General features: G+C 34.5%; 5 protein-coding genes and 1 long non-coding RNA gene across 9 annotated transcripts; 4 read left to right on the top strand and 2 right to left on the bottom strand.

Moving 5' to 3' along the window:
- Positions 1-1,049: 1,049 nt before the first annotated feature.
- Positions 1,050-3,200, top strand: LOC125218807 (cell division control protein 2 homolog C). Its single transcript, XM_048120580.2, has 5 exons — positions 1,050-1,665; positions 1,725-1,818; positions 1,915-1,984; positions 2,539-2,677; positions 2,855-3,200. Exons 1-5 carry the CDS (start codon positions 1,147-1,149, stop codon positions 2,945-2,947), a joined length of 915 nt encoding a protein of 304 aa, XP_047976537.1. The 5' UTR covers positions 1,050-1,146; the 3' UTR covers positions 2,948-3,200.
- Positions 3,201-4,761: 1,561 nt separating this feature from the next.
- LOC125218808 (putative late blight resistance protein homolog R1C-3) lies at positions 4,762-8,682 on the bottom strand. The gene is made up of 3 exons (XM_048120581.2): positions 8,481-8,682; positions 5,926-8,350; positions 4,762-5,509 (listed from the first exon to the last, which is right to left on the bottom strand). The coding sequence occupies exons 1-3, from the start codon at positions 8,680-8,682 to the stop codon at positions 5,464-5,466; spliced, it is 2,673 nt and encodes an 890-aa protein (XP_047976538.1). The 3' UTR covers positions 4,762-5,463.
- LOC125218809 (uncharacterized) lies at positions 8,437-10,434 on the top strand. Of its 3 annotated transcripts, XR_016134708.1 has the most exons (5): positions 8,437-8,563; positions 8,965-9,021; positions 9,118-9,187; positions 9,775-9,913; positions 10,091-10,434. It is a non-coding gene; the product is annotated as an uncharacterized LOC125218809 (long non-coding RNA). The 3 variants fall into 3 exon arrangements; XR_007176030.2 differs by lacking the exon at positions 8,437-8,563 and having other exon boundaries at positions 8,835-9,021; XR_007176029.2 differs by lacking the exon at positions 8,437-8,563 and having other exon boundaries at positions 8,881-9,021; positions 10,073-10,434.
- A 4,946-nt stretch (positions 10,435-15,380) lies between these two features.
- On the top strand, positions 15,381-18,103 carry LOC125219774 (elongation factor 1-alpha). The gene is made up of 3 exons (XM_048121833.2): positions 15,381-15,487; positions 16,073-16,555; positions 16,993-18,103. Exons 2-3 carry the CDS (start codon positions 16,094-16,096, stop codon positions 17,878-17,880), a joined length of 1,350 nt encoding a protein of 449 aa, XP_047977790.1. The 5' UTR covers positions 15,381-15,487; positions 16,073-16,093; the 3' UTR covers positions 17,881-18,103.
- Positions 18,104-18,787: 684 nt separating this feature from the next.
- On the bottom strand, positions 18,788-21,550 carry LOC125219723 (ER lumen protein-retaining receptor). 2 transcript variants are annotated; one of them, XM_048121766.2, is made up of 6 exons: positions 21,311-21,550; positions 20,309-20,574; positions 20,109-20,224; positions 19,344-19,417; positions 19,193-19,256; positions 18,788-19,113 (listed from the first exon to the last, which is right to left on the bottom strand). In XM_048121766.2, exons 1-6 carry the CDS (start codon positions 21,399-21,401, stop codon positions 19,077-19,079), a joined length of 648 nt encoding a protein of 215 aa, XP_047977723.1. In that variant the 5' UTR covers positions 21,402-21,550; the 3' UTR covers positions 18,788-19,076. The 2 variants fall into 2 exon arrangements, with proteins under 2 accessions (XP_047977723.1, XP_047977724.1); XM_048121767.2 differs by lacking the exon at positions 21,311-21,550 and adding an exon at positions 21,019-21,295.
- A 1,168-nt stretch (positions 21,551-22,718) lies between these two features.
- LOC148933065 (uncharacterized) lies at positions 22,719-24,006 on the top strand. Its single transcript, XM_089058581.1, has 3 exons — positions 22,719-22,857; positions 22,993-23,092; positions 23,760-24,006. The coding sequence occupies exons 1-3, from the start codon at positions 22,851-22,853 to the stop codon at positions 23,848-23,850; spliced, it is 198 nt and encodes a 65-aa protein (XP_088914707.1). The 5' UTR covers positions 22,719-22,850; the 3' UTR covers positions 23,851-24,006.
- The last annotated feature ends 793 nt before the right edge of the window (positions 24,007-24,799 follow it).

Raw genomic sequence — 24,799 nt, 5'->3', positions numbered from 1 at the left:
TATTGTGGGTATAAGGGATGAATTAAATTTTTTAAAAAAAAAGAATATGATATCAGTGCCTCAATCGGCCCGAGACCCCGCAATGGAGGCCTATCGTAGGGCCAATATTTGCATCAGCTGGGGCGATGCATCGGCGCAAGGGCGGAAACGTTGGGGCTAGGAATTAGCCCCCTTCCCACAATGGGAGCCGATCATGGCCAATCGCTCTGCGGTGGCGATCGGCCACCATTGTGATTGCTCTAATAATCATTGTAATTCCCACCTTGCTTGAACATTTCATGGGTTGTCAAATAATGAGTAGCTCATTGGTTTCAATTTAAAAGTTTCACTCTGACTCAAACTCAGCACCTCATACAATAATGCCTAAGCTCTTTCCTGCTAAGACAAAGGCTCTGGACGGATTTTTTAAAATGTGTGTTGAATAAGGGCATGCACTATAAAAATGTTGTACTACTACAAAGTATGCAAACGTATCATGACACAATGTTGCATAACCTTAATATAACGAGTAACACAATTGCGTTTTTAAAGCTCTAGGTGGCCTGCCACTTGGCCCCGAGCATTGAGCAACCCGACTGATTTTGATTTTTGTCGTTTATTTTCTTATAAGTGAGAGACGAGAAAATTAAAGTGCTACATACGACTCTTGAATTATGATCGTAGGAATACTGAATACATAGTGTAGAAGTAGTTATTGCTCTCAATTTTCCTCTCCACTGTCGCCAAGCTCGTCCTCAGCCCCCGTATCACCGACAAAGAGATTCTCAACAATAAAGCTTCACTGAGTCTACTCCAAATAATCTCACATCAACAACCCAATTCAACATTATAGGATCGGGTCATGACAATCGAACCATAAAGACAATCGTAATGAGACTTAAGCTTGGACTACCCAAGAACCTAACAAACTCCTATCATAATATATTTCAAATCATAAAATTTGAAATCAGAATTTGCCTAATTATCATACTATTAGCCCAAATAAATAACCTAGCCCAAAACCAGCATAGGAAATTTCTTCAATATTAAACCCGTTGAAAGAGGCGGGCTCCGAAGAAATTCAAAATTCAAAGCTTTAAACGCACATTCCCCAACCGATAAAACGAGCGTGAGAGAGAAGAAGCAATCAATCAATCAAAATCATCAATGGAGAAGTACGAGAAGCTGGAGAAGGTCGGCGAGGGAACCTACGGCAAGGTCTACAAGGCCAAGGAGATCTCCACCGGCCAGGTCGTCGCCCTGAAGAAGACCCGCCTCGAGATGGACGAGGAGGGCGTCCCTCCCACCGCGCTGCGCGAGGTCTCCCTCCTCCAGATGCTCTCCCAGTCGCTCTACGTCGTGCGCCTCCTCTGCGTCGAGCACGTCGACAACAAGAACGGCAAGCCCCTCCTCTACCTCGTCTTCGAGTATCTCGACACCGATCTCAAGAAATTCATCGATTCCCACCGCAAGGGCCCCAACCCTAGGCCCCTCGCGCCGCAGCTCGTCCAGAGCTTCCTCTACCAGCTCTGCAAGGGGGTCGCCCACTGCCACAGCCACGGCGTCCTCCACCGCGATCTCAAGCCGCAGAATCTGCTGCTCGATAAGGAGAAGGGGATTCTCAAGATCGCCGATCTCGGCCTCGGGAGGTCGTTCACCGTCCCTCTCAAGAGCTATACGCATGAGGTATTGCCGATTTACTGTGATTTGATTCGATTTTTTTTTAATTTTCTGGAAATGTGCAGATCGTCACTCTGTGGTACAGAGCTCCTGAGGTTCTTCTCGGATCGACTCATTACTCGACTGCAGTTGATATGTGGTCTGTTGGCTGTATTTTTGGTGAGAAATTGTTTCGATTCCAATTTTTTGGATTGTGAAATTAGGGTTTTGTTAATTGGGGGAAATTTTGAAATGGTTTATTTGTATGTTGTGCAGCGGAGATGGTGAGAAGGCAAGCCTTGTTTCCTGGGGATTCTGAGTTTCAGCAGCTTCTCCACATTTTTAGGTACATTCTGCCTTTTTTTATGGTGTTTTGGTTGTGAATTATTTCTTCATTTGTATATTGCTGGTTTAAGTTGTGGTGCTTCTTACTCTTACCAATTAATAGTATCTTGTTTGTTACAATCATGATTAGTTGTCATCAAGATATAAGCAAAATCACCTTTCTAAATAACATCTGAATTTGGGAAATAAGAGGAGATTAAAGCATCTGATGTTTTGAATGTATGATTTGCTTTGTTGGTTTTGTTATATGTTTGTATTAGGGCTGGTTATCGTTAAAAAATGGTTCTTTGCTATCGATAAGTTCATTGATAGACATGTTCCTAATTTGGATCTCTGCTGTATTCAAGCAATGTTTTGGTAGTATATCAGAAACATGCTTTTGAATCCATCAAGTGTGTTTTGTTGTTGGGAGGTAGTAACCTATTTTACTCGAATCAATTCAATTGCTACCCATTTCCTACACGAAGTGAAGTTTGTATTGGCAGAAACTGGTGATCACTGATTTGGCTGTCACAAATTCGAATGTTCCAAGTAACTTACGTTTCATGATCACAGGTTGCTGGGAACGCCTACTGAGAAGGAGTGGCCGGGAGTTAGCTCTCTGCGCGACTGGCACGTGTATCCCCAGTGGGAGCCTCAAAACTTGGCTCGCGCTGTTCCATCTCTCGGACCTGATGGTGTTGACCTTCTATCCGTGAGATTCCTTAGACTCACATTCTATGTCTATTTAAATCTTTTCTCTGCTCGCAAACTAGATAAAGATGATGACAGCTATTTGATAACACTAATGTTGATTAAGATCAATGATTAGAGAGCCCTTCTTGATGTGAACTTGTTTATATACTCCACGTTGTCCTTTTGGTTTGTGCAGAAGATGCTTCAGTATGATCCTGCTGATAGAATCTCAGCTAAAGCTGCTATGGATCATCCCTACTTCGACAGTTTGGATAAATGTCAGTTCTGAGACTTATCGAGCTTCAAATGGACGCTACTCAACCCGATTTCTAAGGAAGAGTTGAGATATTGTTGGCATCATCTTGGTGGCAAGAGCAACTTTGTTGTGTAGCATTCATTCATTATCAACTTCTACATAATGTATCAACATTTGAGACATGTTCTACCAGAACATGCCACTGTGGTGTCATCTTAATAGTTACTGTACACTGTTTGTGTTGCCACATTATATGATAAGGAAAGTGTGTTTTGTTTGTGTCACATATCACAACCCAGAAATTTGAATGAGTAATGAATATGCTACCTTGTTTTTCTAGTATTGATTACTAGTGCTTTTATAGGTAAACCAAACTATAAAGCAAAAGATATAAGGATCACATGATGTTGTTTGTTGTGGCAAGAAGACCATGAAAAGGAGTGAGCTTAATTAAGCAGTTTGGATATTTGAAAACGATGATTAATGACAATTACAGAATTGATTAGCTGACAAATTAAAACACAATGGTGTGTTTGCTGTAAACACAAGGTAAATCAAGACCCTTTGGGTATCTAAAAAGTACATTTTTTTTATACCAAAGTTTGTATGAACATATTTTTATAATAGTAAGTATTATAGTACAAGTAATTGTGCTTGGGTGCCAAGTATTTCTATGATATTAAGAAAGATCCTTGGTCTCCAAGTAGCTGCTGTTGAACCAGTCATATAGAAATCCCTAGCTCTTCCATTTGAATTTAATCTTTCTGTTAATTTTATTCTACTACTAATTTATATATGTACGAAAGTATTTATGAAATATCTTCATCAAATTTTGGGTTTATTGGCCTTTTCTTTCCAATTGTTTGTTGTCATAGTCAACTTGTTAGTTCCTCAGTATTAGTCCTTCATAGCATTACTTCTTTTTTTCCCAAGATTTTAGTTTTTTTATTGATTTATATATGATCTGGTTAATTTAATATTTGAGGAGTATATGCTACCAAGTTTCTTTGCACCAAATATAAATGAAGGTCTACTTTTTCTTTAGGGCTATTTTAACAAGATGATTTTAAGAATTTTTTTGATTCACAAAAGTTTAATTGTTTAGCAATTTCCATGCCAAGATTGAACTAGAATATGCGCCAACTCACCTTTAAATTATTAAACTAGTTATTCATTTTTAAAACACTAAATAAAACATTAATAGTATAGTACATAATAATAAATGAGCATATTTATGAATAATTATACATTAATAAAAACCACCTGGCCGGGTGCCCATTTTTGATGGCTTACTGGAATTTCCGCTCTTTGGACACGTCACTCGGCCGGGTGCATTATTAGGCACGGAATTCACCCGGCGGGTGCCTCATTTTGAGGGCTTTCTGGAACTCAAGACGCAGACTGGGCAGTCTGTCAAATTGGGTAGTCTGTCATGACTTTTTTCCAATGACCATGTCCTCAATCCGAGCTTCATTCCATATATCGTTTCACCATCATTCCGCTTCCTACACCATAAAACATACTTTTGCGAGCATCAAACCATATAAATCACGTAAAACAATGGGAATAAAAATATACTATTTGATTCACATCATTCGTATTAATAAAAATGTTAATGTGATGCAATATTGTTCTTATTTAATAATGACATTAATTTAGTTTCACTTCTTATCACTATTTATTGGTGTTTAATAATTATTATTTCGTTTAACCAAATTTAAATTCAATATATACCCAATTCAAAATTGTGTGTCCAAAAGGTAGAAATATGAGTAAATCAAAGTAAATTCAATTCTAACTATATAAATTTAATTACTTAATAAAAAAGTTTAATTTTAAGATATACATTGTACAAAAGGTTCAAAGTAAAATTCTATTTAATTTAAAAGGTTGTCCAGTACTATAAATATATTTAAAATCCAAATTATACTCCAAAATCCAACACGCTAAAAGCCCACTAAATATTAAACTAAAGTCCAAACAATATACATACACACCTCCAGCACTCTTAAGTCTCTCCCTTCCTCCCTCCTCCCGGAGTGGATCTCCTACTCCACATTCTGTACTTCATTCCTAATCAACCTCTTACAACTTAATAAAATAGTTATAATATTATTATTTTATTAAGTCGTGAGAGGTGGATTATGAATGGAACAGGGAATGCGGAGTAGGAGATCCGCTCCGCCTCCCGGAAATCATCACCCGTCAGAACACCGTTCCTTCTTCTTCGCCGGCTTTCCTTCCACACCGCTTTGCCGCTCGTCCCGCTGCGCCTTCCTCACCCGCCACGCTCGCCGTCTCACCCAGATGCCCCGTCTCTCGTTTCACGCATCTGCCGCCATGCAGATGCTGCCGTTGTCGTTGGTAAAGATCGGATCTTTGAAGTGGCGGCTAGATATGCCATAAAAGGGGGACTGCTACAGCACTTCTCTCTCTACTTCCTCTTCTCACCTTTCGTCCCCATCTCTCTTGCTCTGGATCCCTCATTTTTTCTTGGCCAGCCGCCGCCTTGCAACCACCACCCCTCCTCCCTCAGCCTTGCGCGCTCGTCATCCGTCGTCGGAGCTATCGCTGGATTCCAAGAGCTTTTCCCTGCTGCAATCAAAATTAAAAAAAAAAAAAAAAAAAAAAAATCAGAAATCAGTACCAAAAGAATGGCAGATTCTATTATCCCTCTCCCTTTTTTTTCACTCGCTCGATCTCTCTCTATCACATGCAACAACAATTATAAAAAAAAAAAAAAAAAGTAAATACACATGCTCTTACCATTTTTCCTCCAAAAAGAACATTATAGTAATTTCTGGACAACTGCCCCGTTAGATATGTATAGATTAATAACTTAATTGTATTTAAATTAACCATCTATATTTATCTCAACCATCTCAATTGGAATTGTTCCTAACCATATCAAACAAAGCGAAAGAGAGATACGGAGTACTTAATTAAGTAGAATTAGAGGGGGAAAACACATAAGTGATAGTACTATTTATGATAACATCAGTGTAACTTACTAATAGAGTTGCACTGTGACTTCAAAGTTGGAAGTTGCCAACTTCTTCAATGCTCTATCTTCCTTCCAAACTCCAGCGTAAACAAAGAGGTCGAGTTGGTCTCCATTTAAATCCTCTTGTTCGTCTAATATCTGTTTAGCTGACAATACCACCGATTCATTGCAAAATTCCAATGCAATTGATCTTAGTGTTGGTATTTCCCCAATTACTGAAGGAATCTCCTTCAATTCATCTAAGTAAGAAAGACAAAGCTCTATAAGAAGTGGAAAGTGGGAGCTATCCGTCACTGTCCAGTTTTCAAGATCACCACAATGAGACAATGTAAGTGACTTCAGACTTAGGAATTGGTCTTCAATTGTTTCCCATTCACGCGTTCTGAAGCGGCCTCCCCATGATTCGAGCTTCTCGAGAAGTGGTAAGGAACCTATCATTTGCATTTTGTCCTCCAACTCAAAATTACTTGGTAGGTGGAGAATCAAGTTTTTAAGGGAAGGTGGGAAGTTGATCTTATGCAGATAGTTTCCAATATCAGGGGAGTGGGCCCACAACTCCAAGGATTCCAGTTTACTAAGATGGTTCACTCCATCAATTAGTTGCCCGTCGTACACCATATCCAATTCCTTGATATTGGGATTTGTTTTAACAATATCTTCACCTACATTGAAATTTTTCACTCCTCTAACCACCTCTAGATTCCCCATGATAATAATATCATCTTCGGCGCTCAGAGGAGGATCTGGGAGATGCAATCTCTGATCATTAAACTCGAGATGCCTAAGTTTATACATTTTCCAGATTTCAATTGGTGCAATCAAATCTTTCGCACTACTAATAATTAGTGTGTCTAAATTCCAAAGCAGATTGATGGAAGAAGGAATTACAAACTTCGCATCAGCTTCAAACCTACAGTATCGTGAGTTCATCAACTGAAACACATTTAATTTTGAGCTTTGCCAATCACACGTATGCGATAACCTCAAATATCTAGAATTTGGGAATCGATCAACTCTTTTATTACCAGATACTAGATAAGAACGAGCATAGGACATATATTCCAAGGCATCTTGGGTTTTTGTCCAGGAAGTGCTTCCAGGAATAACAATACGTTGTTGGCTAATTAGTCCTTGAGGACTTTTTTCCCCGAGGATATAAAAAAACCTATGTTTCTCAGCTTCTTTCATAGACAGATCTCTAAGTAAATCATGAATTTTGTAGGACTTTACTTTCCCAAGTATCTCCGACTCATGAACTAGAATGAGATTTCTTTCCACTAGTTCTTTCAAGTACTGTTCGGCAACTGTTGTCAAACTTTTGGCGTCAATCGGTTTAAGAAATCCTTCAGAAATCCATAGTTGAACGATTATTGAAGCACGAATTTCACTGTCTTCCTCAAACACTCCCATATACAAAAAACAAGGCTTTAGATAGGCAGGCAAATAGTTATAGCTCAGTTTCAACAATCTCAAGCAATAATCATCATTCTCCGAATTCACAATTGAGCTTAAGTTTTTCTCTATGTGCTCCCAATATCCTAGTGTACGTTCGGATTTAGCCATTAGACCTCCTATTACAACAATACACAAAGGAAGTCCATTACATTTTTTCATAATTCTCTTTCCAATACTCTCGAGCTGAGTAGGAAAGCTTTGTTCCCCAAATACAACTTTGGAGAACAAAGTCCAACTACTAACCTCGTCTAGAAATCCAATCTTAAAGAGGCTATTGGAATTCGTCAAGTGGGCACCCAAGTTCGACATCCTTGTTGTTACTACTATTCGACTACCCTCATGGCAATCAGGAAATGAAAATTTCAACCTATCCCACACATCTATACTCCACATATCATCCAATATAATGAGATACCTCCTACCCCATAAGCACTTGAATAATCTAACTTCCAATTCTTTCTCATCCATAGTGCTGGAGGATCCTCCTGCTCGAGTGAGAACTTCCCTAAGAGTTTCTACTATATTATAATCTTGAGAAATGGTAGCCCACACACAGATATCAAAATGCTCCTTAATAAGCGCGTGTTTAAACGCACCTTTTGCAAGAGTGGTTTTGCCGATGCCACCCATCCCCACAATAGGGATTATTTGGCGACTGGTGTTTCCATCGGTAAGCCTATCCAGGAGTTGAAGAAGCACATCATCAAACCCTACCATGAGATGGTTCTTCTCAGTGGAACTGGATCTTAAACCAGTTTCATCAAAACCCGAGTTTGTATGGTGAACTACCTTCTCCCTAGTAAACCCAGCCACCTCTTTCTTGATTAAATCAATTTCTTCTATCACATTTTGCAAATCTTGATAGAAGTGAATGCAACTGATTTGTTCATCAACACCATCATCAGCTGCTGATGCAGAAAGCTGAATGATGTCAATTATATAAGACTCAATCACATCTTCAGCTGTATGACTTGCATCTGCAATTAATCAGTTTCATCTAAATCAATAATTTAAAAAAATCCTAGTCAAATTCCTATATCATTTCCAGTCAACACCAATAGATAAATAGTCTAGTAATTTGCAATATTCATAAAAATTTCTACTCACCCAAAATGCGAATCTCCAAGGGATCTGCTTCGTCGCTATACTCGTAGGGTGACTTGTAGACTTCGAGAAATTCCTGCAAGAAGGTAACTATTTCTGTGATAGATTTCACTTGCTGGTTGTCGAGAGAAATCGGAGGAGACGGATGAGTTTCAATATCATCTATGATACGCATAAGAGAAACCAGAGCTGCATAAGCTGCCATCTTAATTCTTTGAATAAACACAATGTGAATTGAAATGATAGACAAAGTAGAATGTGATTTCTGCAAGATACTTTTATGACCACTAGCATTATCCTTTGGCCTACCTACTTTTATGAGCACTAGTATTTCGTTCTAACCAGATAAAATATTTACATTGATAAAGTATAATTGGTGCCGACACACTGTGGATCGTTGTCGGGCATCAAAATTTTTATTGTAAATAAAATACTACTAGTATGATTTGATCGTTTTCGGGCATCAAATTTGATCGTTGTGGTACAGAGCTCCTGAGGTTCTACTCGACTGCAGTTGATATGTGGTCTGTTGGCTGTATTTTTGGTGAGAAATTGCTTCGATTCCAATTTTTTGGATTGTGAAATTAGGGCATTGTTAATTGGGGAAAAAATTGAAATGGTTTATTTGTATGTTGTGCAGCGACATGGTGAGAAGGCAAGCCTTGTTTCCTGGGGATTCTGAGTTTCAGCAGCTTCTCCACATTTTTTAGGTACATTCTGCCTTTTTATGGTGTTTTGTTTGTGAATTATATCTTCATTTGTATATTGCTGGGTTAAGTTGTGGTGCTTCTTAATCTCACCAATTAATTGTATCTTGTTTGTTACAATCATGATTAGTTGTCATCAAGATATAAGCAAAACCATCTTTCTAAATAACATCTAAATTTGGGAAATATGAGGAGATTGAAGCATCTGATGTGTTGAATGTATGATTTGCTTTATTGGTTTTGTTATATGTTTGTATTAGGGCTGGTTATTGTTAAAAAATGGTTCTTTGCTATCGATAAGTTCATTGATAGACATTTCACCTTTTGGAGTTTGCCTTCTTCTAGTAGTTCCTAATTTGGATCTCTGCTGTATACAAGCAAAGTTTTGGTATTATACTATTATATAAGAAACAAGCTTTTGAATCTATCAAGTGTGTTTTGTTGATGGGAGGTAGTAACCTATTTTACTTGAATCAATTCAATTGGTACCCATTTCCTACAAAAAGTGAAGTTTGTATTGGCAGAAACTGGTGATCACTGATTTGGCTGTCACAAATTCAAATGTTCGAGTAACTTATATTTCATGATAGGTTGCTGGGAACGCCTACTAAGAAGGAGTGGCCGGGGGTTAGTTCTCTGCGTGATTGGCACGTGTATCCCCAGTGGGAGCCTCAAAACTTGGCGCGCGCTGTTCCATCTCTCGGACCTGATGGTGTTGACCTCCTATCCGTGAGATTCCTTAGACTCACATTCTATGTCTATTTAAATCTTTTCTCTGGTCGCAAACTAGATAAAGATGATGACAGCTATTTGATAACACTAATGTTGATTAAGATCAATGATTAGAGAGCCCTTCTTGATGTGAACTTGTTTATATACTCCATGTAGTCCTTTTGGTTTGTGCAGAAGATGCTTCAGTATGATCCTGCTGATAGAATCTCAGCTAAAGCTGCTATGGATCATCCCTACTTCGACAGTTTGGATAAATGTCAGTTCTGAGACTTATCGAGCTTCAAATGGACGCTACTCAACCCGATTTCTAAGGAAGAGTTGAGATATTGTTGGCATCATCTTGGTGGCAAGAGCAACTTTGTTGTGTAGCATTCATTCATTATCAACTTCTACATAATGTATCAACATTTGAGACATGTTCTACCAGAACATGCCACTGTGGTGTCATCATAATAGTTACTGTACACTATTTGTGTTGCCACATTATATGATAATGAAAGTGTGTTTTGTTTGTGTCATACATTATATGATAACAGTTTGTTGTGGAAAGAAGATCATGAAAAGGAGTGAGCTTAATTAAGCAGTTTGGATATTTGAAAACGAAGATTAATGACAATTACAGAATTGATTAGCTGACAAATTAAAACACTGGTGTGTTTGCTGTAAACACAAGATAAATCAAGACCCTTAGGGTATCTAAAAACTACATTATTTTTATACCAAAGTCTGTATGAACATATTTTTATAATAGTAAGTATTATTGTAAAATTAATTGTGCTTGGGTGCCAAGTATTTCTATGATATTATCCTTGGTCTCCAAGTAGCTGTTGTTGAACCAGTCATATTGAAATCCCTAGCTCTTCCATTTGAATTTAAACTTTCTGTTAATTTTATATATATGTACAAAATATCTTCATCAAATTTTGGGTTTATTGGCCTTTTCTTTCGAATTATTTGTTGTCATGGTCAAACTTGTTAGTTCCACAGAACTTCTTATAATTACTTAGTTTTTTCAAGATTTTAGTTTTTTATTGATTTATATGATCTGGTTAATTTAATATTTGAGGAATTCGTTATTCATATGCTACTATGGTTTTAAATATAAGCTACCAAGTTTCTTTGCACCAAATATAAATGAAGGTCTACCTTTTCTTTACGGCTTTTTTAACAAGATGATTTTATGAATTTTTTTGATTCACAAAAGTTTTGTTGTTTAGCAATTTTCATGCCAAGATTGAACTAGAATATGCGCCAACTCACTTTTAAACTAGTTATTCATTTTTAAAGTACTAAATCAAAAATAATACTATGACATAATACTAAATGGATAGGGATAAATTAACAAAAATTGTATATACAATATTGGATATTTTGGGTATTTTACATTTACAATAAATTTATGATGATTATTTAATACTAATGTTTGACATAATTAACCTTCCATTATGATTTAGGAAACACTAAATGTTCCATAATCATCATTTACACGTTTAGCCGATTTAGGAGATTATTACCATCAATCAATTATGTAGATGCCACAAATTAGTTGCATAATCTCTTCTTCCATTAACAAAAATGTGCATATTTTTTTCATTTCACTTGATTTCTTAGTATTGCCATCAAATCAAATGAAATAATCATTGTCATTCAAATCAAATTATTTTATTGTTAAATCATTTTTAAAATTCAAATATAAAAACGACTACATCCATAATTCCATATGTACTTAATTTTTGAGTTTTATCATTAAACGAAATCATCATAGTCATTCGCATCAAATTATTTTATAGTACTCCCTCCGTCCCGGCTAAGATGACACATTGCTTAGCCGGCACGGAGTTTTAAGAGTTATTGGTTAAAATGTTTAATTGGAGAGAGAGAATGTGTGTGTAAGTATTAAAGTAGAGAGATAAAGAAATATGAATATTTTATTAGGAGTAAGAAAAAGTGGTTGAGTGTATTAATTGGAGAGAGAGAGTTAACAAAAAAGGAAATGTGTCATCTTAGTTGGGACAAACTAAAAAGGAAAACGTATCATCTTAAGTGGGACGGAGGGAGTATTAAATAATTTTTAGATGTGTAAATTAAAAAATATGACTACATCCATATATATTCAATTTCCTAATGATACCATCCAAATAAATAATTATAGTGTTTCACATTCAATTATTGTATTATTAAATAATTTTTAAAAATTTAAGTTATAAAAATAACTAATGTATATATACTTATTTCTTAACTAGTACTATCATCAAACGGAATAATCAAAGTGATTCGTATCCAATTATTTTATTATTAAATAATTTTTAAATTTCTAAATATTAAAAATGATTGCATCATATATACTAATTTCTTATTGTTATTATAAAAAAATAATATTAGTATTTTGCATCTAATTATTTTAATATTAATATTCTTAAAATTCTAAGTTATAAAAATGACTATATGCATATATATTTAATTTCTTAGTGATATCATCCAACAATTTAATAATAGTATTTCACAACCAATTATTTCATTATTAAATAATTCTAAGTTATAAAAACGTCTATATGCATATATATTTAAGTTTTTAGTGTTATCATCCAATAAATTAATAATAGTGTTTCACAACCAATTATTTTATTATTAAATATTTTAAAGTTATAAAAATGACAATTTGCATATATATTTAATTTCATATCTTGATCAACCTACAATTTAATCATAGTCACTAGCAATCCAATTATTTTATTGTTAAATAATTTTTAAAATTTCAAGTTAGATAAACGACTACATATATATTATATATACCTAATTTTTTAATATTATCAAATTAAATAATCATAGTTATCCGCATACCATTATTATTATTATTATTATTATTATTATTATTATTATTATTATTATTATTATTATTATGATTATGATTATGATTATGATTATTATTATTATTACTATTATTATTATTATTATTATTATTATTATTATTGAATTACTAGATTATAAAAATGACTAGATCCATATATACTTAATTTCTTAGTGTTATCATTCAAATAGATAATAATAGTAGTATTATTTGTATTCAATTTTTTATTATTAAATAATTCTTAAAATTATAAACTATAAAAACGACTACATGCATATATACTCCATTTCTTAAAGCTTTCATCCAACAATTTAATCATAGTCATTCACATCCAATTATTTTATTATTAAATAAATTTTAAAATTTTAAATTATTCAAATGACTACATGCCTTTATCCTTAATTTCTTAGTGTTACCATCAAACAAAATAATCATAGTCATTTACATTCAATTATATTATTGTTATATACAGTAATTTTTAAAATTATAGTAAGTTCTAAAATGACTAGATCCATATATACTTAATTTCTCAGTGTTACCATCAAACGAAAGAATCATAGTCATTCACATTCAATTATTTTATTATTAAATAATTTTTTAAATTCCAAGTTATAACAGTGACTACAAACATATATATACTTAATTTGTTAGTGTTATCATCAAACGAAATAATAATTCATTTACATCCAATTATTTTATTATCAAATAATTCTTTAAAATTCTAAATTATAAAAAAGATTACATGCATATATATTTAATTTCTTAGTGTTATTATCCAACAATTTAGTCATAGGTCATATTTTTATTATTAAATAAAAATTTTAAAATTCTAAATTTTAAAAATGACTACATACATAAATATAGTTAATTTTTAATGTTACCATCAAACAAAAATATCCTAATTATCCACATCCAATTATTTTATATTATGTAATTTTTAAATTTTTAAGTTGTAAGAATGACGACATGATTATATACTTATTTTCTTAGCGTTATCTTCCACCGAAATATAATACTCAATTATTTTTTTATTAAATACTTCTTAAAATTTTAAATTATAATAACCACTATTTTCATATATATTTTATTTCTTAACGTTATCATCCAATAAATTAATTATAATCTTTCACATCCAATTGCTTTATTATTAAATAATTTAAAATTTAAAATTATAAAAATTACTATATGCATATACATAGTTACTTTCTTAGTGTTACTATCAAACAAAATAATCATAATCACTCACAGACAATTATTAGTAGTAAATTTTAAAATTTCAAATTATAAAAATAACTACATGAATATACATTTAATTTCTTAGTATCAAACAAAATGATCATATATAGTTATTCGTATCCAATTATTTCATTATTAATTTTTTTTTAATTTCTAATTATAAATTAAATTCAGTATTTCATTTCTGATTATTATATTAAATAATTATTAAAATTCTAAGTTACAAAAGCAACTACTACTACTTAATTTCTTAATATTATCATCTAACGAAATAATAATATTATTTTACACTCAATTATTTAATTATGAAATAATTCTAAATGCTTTAAACATATAATAGTATGTTATCATCCATTTCTTAGTGTTACCTAAATATTCCTAATTAAATGCACCGATTTATTTTGCAGTGATCATCCACATTTATTATTTTTCATATTTCCATATATAATCCATGTGATTTGATATTGATTTATCTTTACAAATATAACAAAAAGGGTAACTAAGTAAAGAAATAAAAGTTAATAAGAAAACCGATTTAAATAAAAATTGGTTTAAAATTCAAGGGCATTTTGTATATACAATTTTTGTTAATTTATCTTTACCCATACTAAATGAGTATATTTATGAATATCTATGCATTTATGTATTTGTTCATCTGCATATGTATAAAAATATTGTTTATTTAACAAATTAACAAAATTATCGCTAAGATTGGATCCATTGATAACATTTTTAGATTCGCATAATCGATATACTATAATAATTTGATTTGAGAGGCCAATTCTCTTTTCAAATAATTTTTATCATTAAAACATGTTTAATTGAATAACTTGATATTTTCAAGCAAATCAGAAAAATCTCAAAATGGGATTCTCTTCCATAACTGAATGAAGATTCTTAAATAATAAAGAACTCCAATAAATTTTACTCCCTCCGTCCTCGATTAAGAGTCACACTTTTTCATTTCGGTCCGTCCCCAATTAAGAGTCACACTTCATTTTTACCATAAATAGTAAGTAGGTTTCACATTCCACTAACTCAATTCACTCACATTTTATTATAAAACCAATATAAAAAAGTGGGTCTCACGTTCCACTAACTTTTTAAACCAACTTTTCTTTATATTTTTTAAAATCCGTGTCCGGTCAAAATTTGACTCTTGGGGACGGAGGGAGTATTATGGAAGTGAAAATTTAAATTGGGCTCTTAGTACTTTGATACGAACCACCTCATAATAAATTTATCATAAGTTATTAGTCGTAATAAATCATTTGTAAAAGTTATTGATAATTATAAAAGGAGTAAAAGAAATGCTCATTTTTGACCTAAAGCCAGTCACAGCTCACAGGGGTATAACAGTCAATCGGATGCAAAATATGTAACCCTAAACCCTAGCTGGTCTCTATAAATAGGTGCACTCACCACATTTCTACACACTCTCCACTACGCCTCTCCTTCCCAGCTTCCATTTCGCTTGCTTTTTGAAGGTAACAAAATTCCTTCTCTATTGATTTAGTAGCATGCGTTGATTTCTCTTCTAGCTCTTGTGTGATTTTGTAGCTGTTGATTCCTTGTTTCATTTCTGCCGATTGAATTTGTTCAAATCTGTTTGTTTGTGGAAAATTTTCATTAAATGTTTAGATCTGTTTGCTTGTTTTTGAATTAATATAAGTATGCGTTTGTTGCGTTATTGTTTAGCTTTTTTGGTCAGCTGATGCATGATTTGCTCATTTCATGATTAATTTCGTTGTTAAGCATGTTCATGTTAATTTATATGTAAAACCGTGGTTGTTTATCTATCTGTAGCGATTTGTTTTGATTCAATTGTTTTTCTCTTTTTATAAAGTTTTCTCTCTTGTTTTCGAGTTTTTTGAAGTCGTATGTGTTACTTGTGTTTAAAATACTCTGTTTGGTTTTAATTATGGTTAGGTTTTTGTCAATCTATAATTTTTTAATTTCGGTTTACCTAGATCTATGATTTCATATTTCATATTTGGATTAAGAAGCTGGAGTTGTGTGATAAGTTTTATGTTATGTTATTTGACTCAATTGATTGTTTGATTTTGATGCAGGTTTAGTGATTTCTTTGAATTATGGGTAAGGAAAAGATTCATATCAGCATCGTGGTCATTGGCCATGTCGACTCCGGGAAGTCGACCACCACTGGACATCTCATCTACAAGCTTGGAGGTATTGACAAGCGTGTGATTGAGAGGTTCGAGAAGGAGGCTGCTGAGATGAACAAAAGGTCATTCAAGTACGCATGGGTTCTTGACAAGCTGAAGGCTGAGCGTGAGCGTGGTATCACCATTGATATTGCCCTCTGGAAGTTTGAGACCACCAAGTACTACTGCACTGTCATCGATGCTCCTGGACATCGTGATTTCATCAAGAACATGATTACTGGAACCTCCCAGGCTGATTGTGCTGTGCTTATCATCGATTCTACCACTGGTGGTTTTGAGGCTGGTATCTCCAAGGATGGTCAGACTCGTGAGCATGCTCTTCTGGCTTTCACTCTTGGAGTGAAGCAAATGATTTGTTGCTGTAACAAGGTATTATGGGCTAACCTCGTGTGTTTTACTTATGTGTTTCTTGTATTTTTAGCAATCTTGTATTCTAATTCACTCACTGTCCTGTATAAGTGTTCGATATCCTTGATTTATCTTTCATCCTGTGATGTTTGGGTAAATCAAAGAGGGTAATTCTTTGTTACGGACAGCTTATGATGCTTAGACTGTAGTTCAATTGAGGAGAGCCCTCCTTGTTTAGGTGGTGACTTTGTGTTCGAATCCCAACAGTCATGACTATTGAATTGTGTTTCATCTGTTGTCTTGTGTCCTTGATTTCTGTGTTAATTTAAATACTGGTTCATTAAAATGGTTTCTACAGTTGACAATGTTTCAATATACTCTTTTTGCAATACCTGATAGCTATAAGTTTGTGTTAGTTTCTGTAATAATGTTGCTGACATTTTACTCTTTACTATTAGATGGATGCTACCACCCCGAAGTACTCCAAGGCGAGGTACGATGAAATCATCAAGGAAGTCTCATCATACCTGAAGAAGGTTGGGTACAACCCTGAGAAGATCCCATTCGTTCCCATTTCTGGGTTCGAAGGTGACAACATGATTGAGAGGTCGACCAACCTTGACTGGTACAAGGGCCCAACTCTTCTTGAGGCTCTTGATGCTGTCCAGGAGCCTAAGAGGCCCTCAGACAAGCCTCTCCGTCTCCCACTTCAGGATGTGTACAAGATTGGTGGTATTGGAACTGTGCCAGTCGGAAGAGTCGAAACTGGTGTCATCAAACCCGGTATGGTCGTCACCTTCGGACCAACTGGGCTGACCACTGAAGTCAAGTCTGTTGAGATGCACCACGAGGCCCTCCAAGAAGCTCTCCCAGGAGACAACGTTGGCTTCAACGTCAAGAACGTTGCTGTCAAGGATCTCAAGCGTGGTTTCGTTGCATCCAACTCCAAGGATGACCCCGCCAAGGAGGCTGCCAACTTCACCTCACAGGTCATCATCATGAACCACCCTGGACAGATTGGAAACGGATACGCCCCAGTCCTCGACTGCCACACCTCCCACATTGCTGTGAAGTTCTCTGAGCTCATGACCAAGATCGACAGGCGTTCTGGTAAGGAGCTTGAGAAGGAGCCCAAGTTCTTGAAGAACGGTGATGCCGGTATGGTGAAGATGATTCCGACCAAGCCCATGGTGGTGGAGACCTTCTCGCAGTACCCTCCTCTTGGAAGGTTTGCCGTGAGGGACATGCGTCAGACCGTTGCTGTTGGTGTGATCAAGAGCGTGGAGAAGAAGGATCCCTCAGGTGCCAAGGTGACCAAGGCTGCTGCCAAGAAGGGTGCCAAGTGAACTGTGTTTTGTCCTCGTACCATCTCTCGTTTTATTTACTGCAAAAAACTCGTATTTGATGTCGGTCTTGAGACTTTTTGTCGTTTGATTTCTGTCCTTTGGTTTTTGTCGTGCGATTTTGGTTCCCAGAATTGGGTTCTGGATCGGCGATGGCGTCTGCACTGTTGACTCTGTTTTTGATTGTTTTTCTGATATGAGAGATTTTGGTCGTATTGCGTTTTAAGTTTTATTATTGCTAATTTTCCGGTTTATAAGTTTTTCGTTGAAAATACTTGATCTTGATATGATAACAATATATTTGTCCTATAAATCTTAAAGATTATATTAGTAGTACTATCCATTGTTCTAATTAGGAAGTATTCAATTTAATTGTTCATAGCTGAATGTTCAATTTAATTGTAGTTTCGATTAATAGAACAATGTGATGATCTGTTCTTTGTTTTCTTATCTTCGGGAAAAATCCAATTCAAGTCTGAATTTCAATCTTTGGAAAATTATCTTACAATTTTATTTTTTAAACATTCTAATCTAACACTTGGGATTAGGTTGAGTTTCAATCTCATCGATCATAAAATAGGGAGTATTATCTAGGGCTCTATTCTCGCGAACTGCCCCCTAATCTTTATTAGTGCTCCACATTAATAAAAAGTAATTCACCAGAGATGATATATACTGATATATAAGGGTTCAAGTACTCATCAAAGGCTCAGTTAAAGTGAGAATATATTAGGATGGTGACTTTGTTAAATAATCGAGTGAAGAGATGTCGTCGTGTATCAGCAGGCTCTTGCTAGAGTCGATGTCATGTACAGGGACGCGCTGTTTCCATACGTCCTACGGAGTTGGGGGCGATAACATACAGAATTGTAAAGAGAGATACTCTCACTGCATCTTGCATCTTTCCATATTTGAGTATGAAACATTAAGGAATTATATATCATTTGCTTCATTCAAGTACTCCCAAATAAATGGTTGGCAACAAAACGGTGCATCAAATCTTGCCAGACTTTGCTAAATATATCTTGCAGATCCGGCAAGAATACTTCCACATATTCATCTACCAATACAAAATAATGCTCTACAAATGGATACTCGCACGTTGTGAGTGAGAGAAAAAGATGCCTCGCCACTTGTCAAACTGTAACCATCTGTTTCTCAAAACTCATTCACCTTTTTGTACCTTTCTCAAAGCAAACTCAAGCAGGCAATTCGAGCTTCACGTTATTCTTCCAGCTGAAAACAGTGGAATATTAGATGTATATACCGTGTTTTAGTTTTACATCGAGCTCTAGATGGTGTGTAAAGATCATACCTTTGGAAGTAGTAATAGAAGAAATCAGCATAAAGAAGCGTCTGAACAAGTCCTGAAATCCAAACTGTGGGAGCAAAAATGGGATACAAATATTATTTGAGGACAAGACTCAGAGAGAGAGAGAGAGAGAGAGAGAGGCAGAGAGGCATACTTATCCAGTGGACATAGTGTGGTTCAGTGAAGAAGCGGTAAATCCAGTTAAGAATATAAAATGCTCGGTATGCACTGCAATGCAAAGGCAAGGAACTCATCAGCTAATACCACAATCACAGAAAGAATTGCATAGTTAATGTTACTTTAACATCAACATGGTAAATGTCTCTGTTTGAATATATCTGGCAGAAAGATGAGAAGGGCACTTCTTCAGATAGATGACTAATAAGAGAAATGGTTCTGTCAAGAGAGTTTTGATCAGGCACATATGTTAAAGTGATTGATCTTCTAAACCAAGAGATACAAACATGAAAAGGTGAACAAAATACAAAAAGAGAAGAAACGTTGATCACCAAAAACTATTAATAAGCTTGTTAGCAGTTGTCGAATCAATTAAAAGATACACTGCACTAGTAAAGGTTTCGGACAGATGTAAAGAAAATATAATGGACGGCTGGATGATCATATCATATAAGCATAGTTACTAACCAAAATAATGTTAAGGAGGGATACAAAGCACGAATTATCCAGCAAATCACATTCATGCAGGAAATCATCTATCAAATTTTAAACCTTAATACCACTAAAATATACCCTTCTTGAATAAAGCATGAATTATCCATCAAATCTCATTCATGCAGTAAAAAGCCCAAATAGCAGCATAAAGTAAAACTGGTGTAAGACAACCTATCACAAAATTCCATGTAACCAATAAAATAAAGATCTTCATTAAAAAATTAGCAATGCTGCAATAAACAATTACCCAAGAAGAAAAACATATTGTCCAGTCAAGTTGTCGATATTCCTTGTTCTCTGCAGCAAAACTAATTGAGGAAGGATAGCAACTGCTTCTAAGTATAAGGAAAATGCCCACATCACCTGATAAACCACACATTAGAGTCAAGACGCAAGGACTTAAAGTAAGTTCAAGGCTAACTAGCACTTTTATGGGAGCCGATGTACCTCTTTGAAGGAAAACTTCTCATTTGCAATCAGTGCTAAAAACAAACATGGTATCATAAGGGCATAGTGACGGAAAGTGTCCTGGTCTTTGTTGTAGGATCTGCGGACAACCTTGTGATGCTTCATATACCAGACTATCGATATGGAACTTCCCAAGAAAATAATTTTCATCAATGTATTGTACAACGAGATGTAGTCCGTGAAAAGATCCAAGTATCGAGTGACAAAAACAATAGCGTAGAGTTCCTGAGTCTTCAGAGAAACGCCTACAAAGAGTAATGTCAATATTAGATGCACTGTCAAATGAGACCAGGGAAAACACTACATTCAGTAGGGGAGTCTATTTAATCTATAAGGAGATTGTAGGTCTGATAACGCCGAGGATCTAACATCTTCGGCCACGCCACATGCATATAAAAGAAACAGACACAACCTGTCCGACGAGACATCAAGTTGCAAACAAGCACGGCTAAACTACACAAAAAAACTCTTATAATACACTTGATCACACCACAATTCCACCACTGAGTGAAAAATCCTAAGCATAAATAACTTAAAGGCATTCTTCTTATAGTTCCTATATGGTTCACATTAGATTGGATTAAACATTCAAGACCACTGACACTATCCGGCTAGCAAAACTCGAAAACCTCGATCTCTAAGATACATTCTAGTCTCTATCAGTTGAGAACTGTGGCACAAATTGAGACCTTAACTAATTGATCCATGCTGATTCCAGAGCTGAATTCAGAAAAATACACAAATACACTCAATTCCTCAATCACCAGAATGAATCAACGAATCACCTTGAACCCTAGATAAATTAGCTTCCTGAGAAATGCACATTACGGAATCAATCATCACAGAAATAAACAAAAATTGCCGTGATCAAACAAAGGATTTAACAAAAAAAAAAAACAGTAAGCAAAGCCTTCATCACTTGTTCGATAACCAGATCAGAGTTTGCGAGGAAACGCACTCAGAGATGAGAAAATGCATTACCAGCACAGGATTTGATAGTGTGAATCTTGAGGAGCAAAACAAGAACACTTGCCAAATGTGTCATATCCCCTGCTAACCTGAAAATGTTCATCTTCTCCTCCTCTCTCTCTATAGAATACGAAGCTTACTGAATCAAAGAGGGCAGAGGATAGATCTGGCAACAATTCCTGCGATAATTTGTCTTCGATTTCAGTCGTTGAGTCTGAACTCAAACTGAGATCTCTCTGGGTGGGTCTATTGGAATTTATTTTTTAAATAAATATTTGCAATTAACAAATTGAGTTGATCTGAAATTACATTTTATTAATTTTTTTACGAGAAATTGAAGAATTGATGCTATTCCGAAACTAAATACAAAATCAAATACACCTAATTGAACATTTATCATGACTATATCCTAAAAATTTATTCAATCGAATACACATAATTGGACAATCAAATACGTCCAATTGAACAATCCTCATCATTTCGTAACGTAGTATACTAGTAATATAATTTATTCGATCTAAGACCTCCCTGTAAATATATCTACACATGCATGGACTGTCGCATCTAATACCTCCCTGTAAATATAATTTACCCTATTACATTTCATTCTATGTTAATAGAGATATTTTCCTGGCATCAAGATTAAGAATTAATGTTTCGTGTGTTAAATGACGAGATAATAAAGTAAAAGATAATAAAGTATTAGTGAATATAGAATAGGATAGTGATAAAATGCAAACTTATATATTGTACAAACTCAAAACTCCTCAATACAGCTTCAGCACTGTTTCAATACAATATCAACATAGTATAAAATTTCAAGAATTTAATATCAACACAGTATCAACACAATATCAGCACAACATCAATCATTGACTACTGTTGAAATTCTGTTGACATGTTCCTGTTGATGTTTTTTTGTGATCTGTTGACATTTTTCAATGGTCATATTCCTAGTTTTGAGTTTCTACAATATTTAGAGTTTTTATTTGATCACCTTCATATAGAATAATAGTATATAGGAGAAATATTTAAAAAAATAAAATAAAATATAGTAGTATTATTTTTTACTTAAAAATAAAAATGACTTTAATAAAGAAATACTATATTATAAATATTCAATTTTTACAATGACTCAATTCGTATACAAAATAGTAGTAGTATATTTTTTGTTTAAATTCAAAATAGTGTCATACATTATAAATTTATAATGAGTATTTTTTTCATTTATTCTTTCATTATTTTTACTAGACAAAGTTGATCAAGTATCACCAAAAGATAATATTTGTGAAAATTGAAATTTCATGAATTAAAATTACGTTTCAAATATTATAAAGCTCACCCAATTTAATTTAGTTTTGTGATTTTATTACTATTATTTTTATGACAAAAATATTGATATAAATGGAGGTACCCTCAAAAGTCAACTACTTCTACAAGTAGATATTGATATAAAAGGAGGTGCCCTCAAATTGTGTCCATACATCTAGTTGTTTTCAATACCTCTCTCTCTGTGTCTCCCGCTGACTTTCTCCTCCGGCGTCGTTTCACCATGACTCATATCCTTCCATATTTCTGCAATTCTCTCATTCCCGTTTCTCGATTTTTGTTTATTGTGAATTATTAATTGCTAACCCTAATCGTTTTAATCAATTCATCCCCTTTTCAAATTTTTTTCTTTAACTGAATTTCACGCGGAAATCAAAGAGAAAAGGACCGAGAAAGGGCTCAAGCTCGCAATGCCAAGGGCAAGACTAAAGACGACGGTTTGACCCCTGAGCAGCGTCGCGAGAGGTGCCCCCTTAACTATTTTATGCTAATTGTTTGCAAGATTCAATTTTTCGTTGTTGATTTTGTTCTGATAGGATCTGAATGCCATGGTGATTTTTGTTGTGTAGAATATGGTGTTATGCGTTGGTATTGACCTAATTCATTTCGTTGATTTGTTAATTCTTTGCATTTGATTGTAATGTTTGAGGTTGATTTTCTGTAGAACCAGTCTTGTTTCTAGATTGATGCATTGATTTGTACTGATCTACAAATCATGTACAAACATATTGTTTTGATTTGATAGGTAGATGAGTTTTTTAACAAAAATGCGATTTTGATTGTTTATAGTTGAGATATGGTGTCATTCTTGCTGTTGGATTCAGTTTTTCGATGAATTTATGTACAAAGATGCGATTTTGATTGTTTATAGTTGAGATATGGTGTCATTCTTGTGGGTAGATCGACATTTTCGATGAATTTATGTACAAAGATGCGATTTTGATTGTTTATAGTTGAGATATGGAGTCATTCTTGCTGTAAGATTGACATTTTCGATGAATTTATGTACAAAGATGCGATTTTGATTGTGTGTGATTGAGAAATACTTGTATGGTTCTTGCTGTTGGATTCAGTTATTTGTTTATATCTGGATATTTATCTAATCATATCGTGCTTTGGTGTGATCAAACAGAGATGCAAAGGCTCTTCAGGAGAAGGCTGCGAAGAAGGCAGCTCAGGCAGCAGGGAGTAGTGATGCTGGAGGTAAGAGCACCAAAAAATAAGGAATCACATCGTCGATGATTTTCTGGATTTGAGCTCTTGTAACCGTAAACTCCTGTGTGTTTTCATATGTAATGGTACACTATCATTTTCTTGAACTCTCTTCCAAATTCCAATGGACTAAAAGTGAAGAAATACCACAACTATTTTTGATGTTTTGAGTTTTGTTATCGCTATCACGCATACTTTTGTTTGATGCTGGTCTGTAATATACCGTTATAAGATAAGGTCTGATTTTTTTTTAAATCTTGATCGTGCTCATAGATCGCAGTGTGCGGTTTATATGCTTTTGTTTTAAAACATACCCGAACAAGTTGGTTTACTTTGAGTTGCAAAACTTAGGGGGAGTTTACTGTGACTGTGAGTGATAAACTGATTGATAAAGATAATCCAAGTTAATCCATTGTGTCCCTTTTGGAATTGATAATTTTAAAGTTTGTTTGACCATCATATCCTTCAATTACTAAATCCTATGTTTCATCGATCTATCTTATCGCACCAATTGAACACCCCCTTAGTATGCCTCTAAAGAAAATTCCACTTAGTAAACTTATTGTTTTTACTTTATTTTGTAGTATTTTAGTATTTCTCATGTTAGATTTGATTGGTTTCCATCTTCATATGGTGTTGTTTTGTGATCTTCATGTACAAAGTTATATAGGAGTACTATATTTTGTATCAGTGTTTGAGTATATTTAACAGAGAAATTTGACAATACATGTAGTCAAGCATGTAGAGATGCGCAAGTAAAACGATCCATCATTCTTTATTCTCTTTAAGCTGGACTCTTCTGAGTGATTTGTCTGGTTTACTTATCTTTAGCATGATATCTTCTCGTTATCGTAGATTATAGGCCGAGATGTGATGAATACCAATAGTAGTGTTTGCTTCTACAACCCTGGCTGATGCAACTTCTGTTGATTAGCTCCTTTGTTTAAGCATTCATAATTG

Source organism: Salvia hispanica, chromosome 1, assembly GCF_029641045.1.
Source record: "Salvia hispanica isolate PSC_SH4W2 chromosome 1, Shi_PSC_v1, whole genome shotgun sequence".
NCBI lineage: Eukaryota > Viridiplantae > Streptophyta > Magnoliopsida > Lamiales > Lamiaceae > Salvia > Salvia hispanica.
The sequence above is the reverse complement of the archived record's forward strand: the minus strand, read 5'-3'. Positions and strand labels throughout refer to the sequence as shown.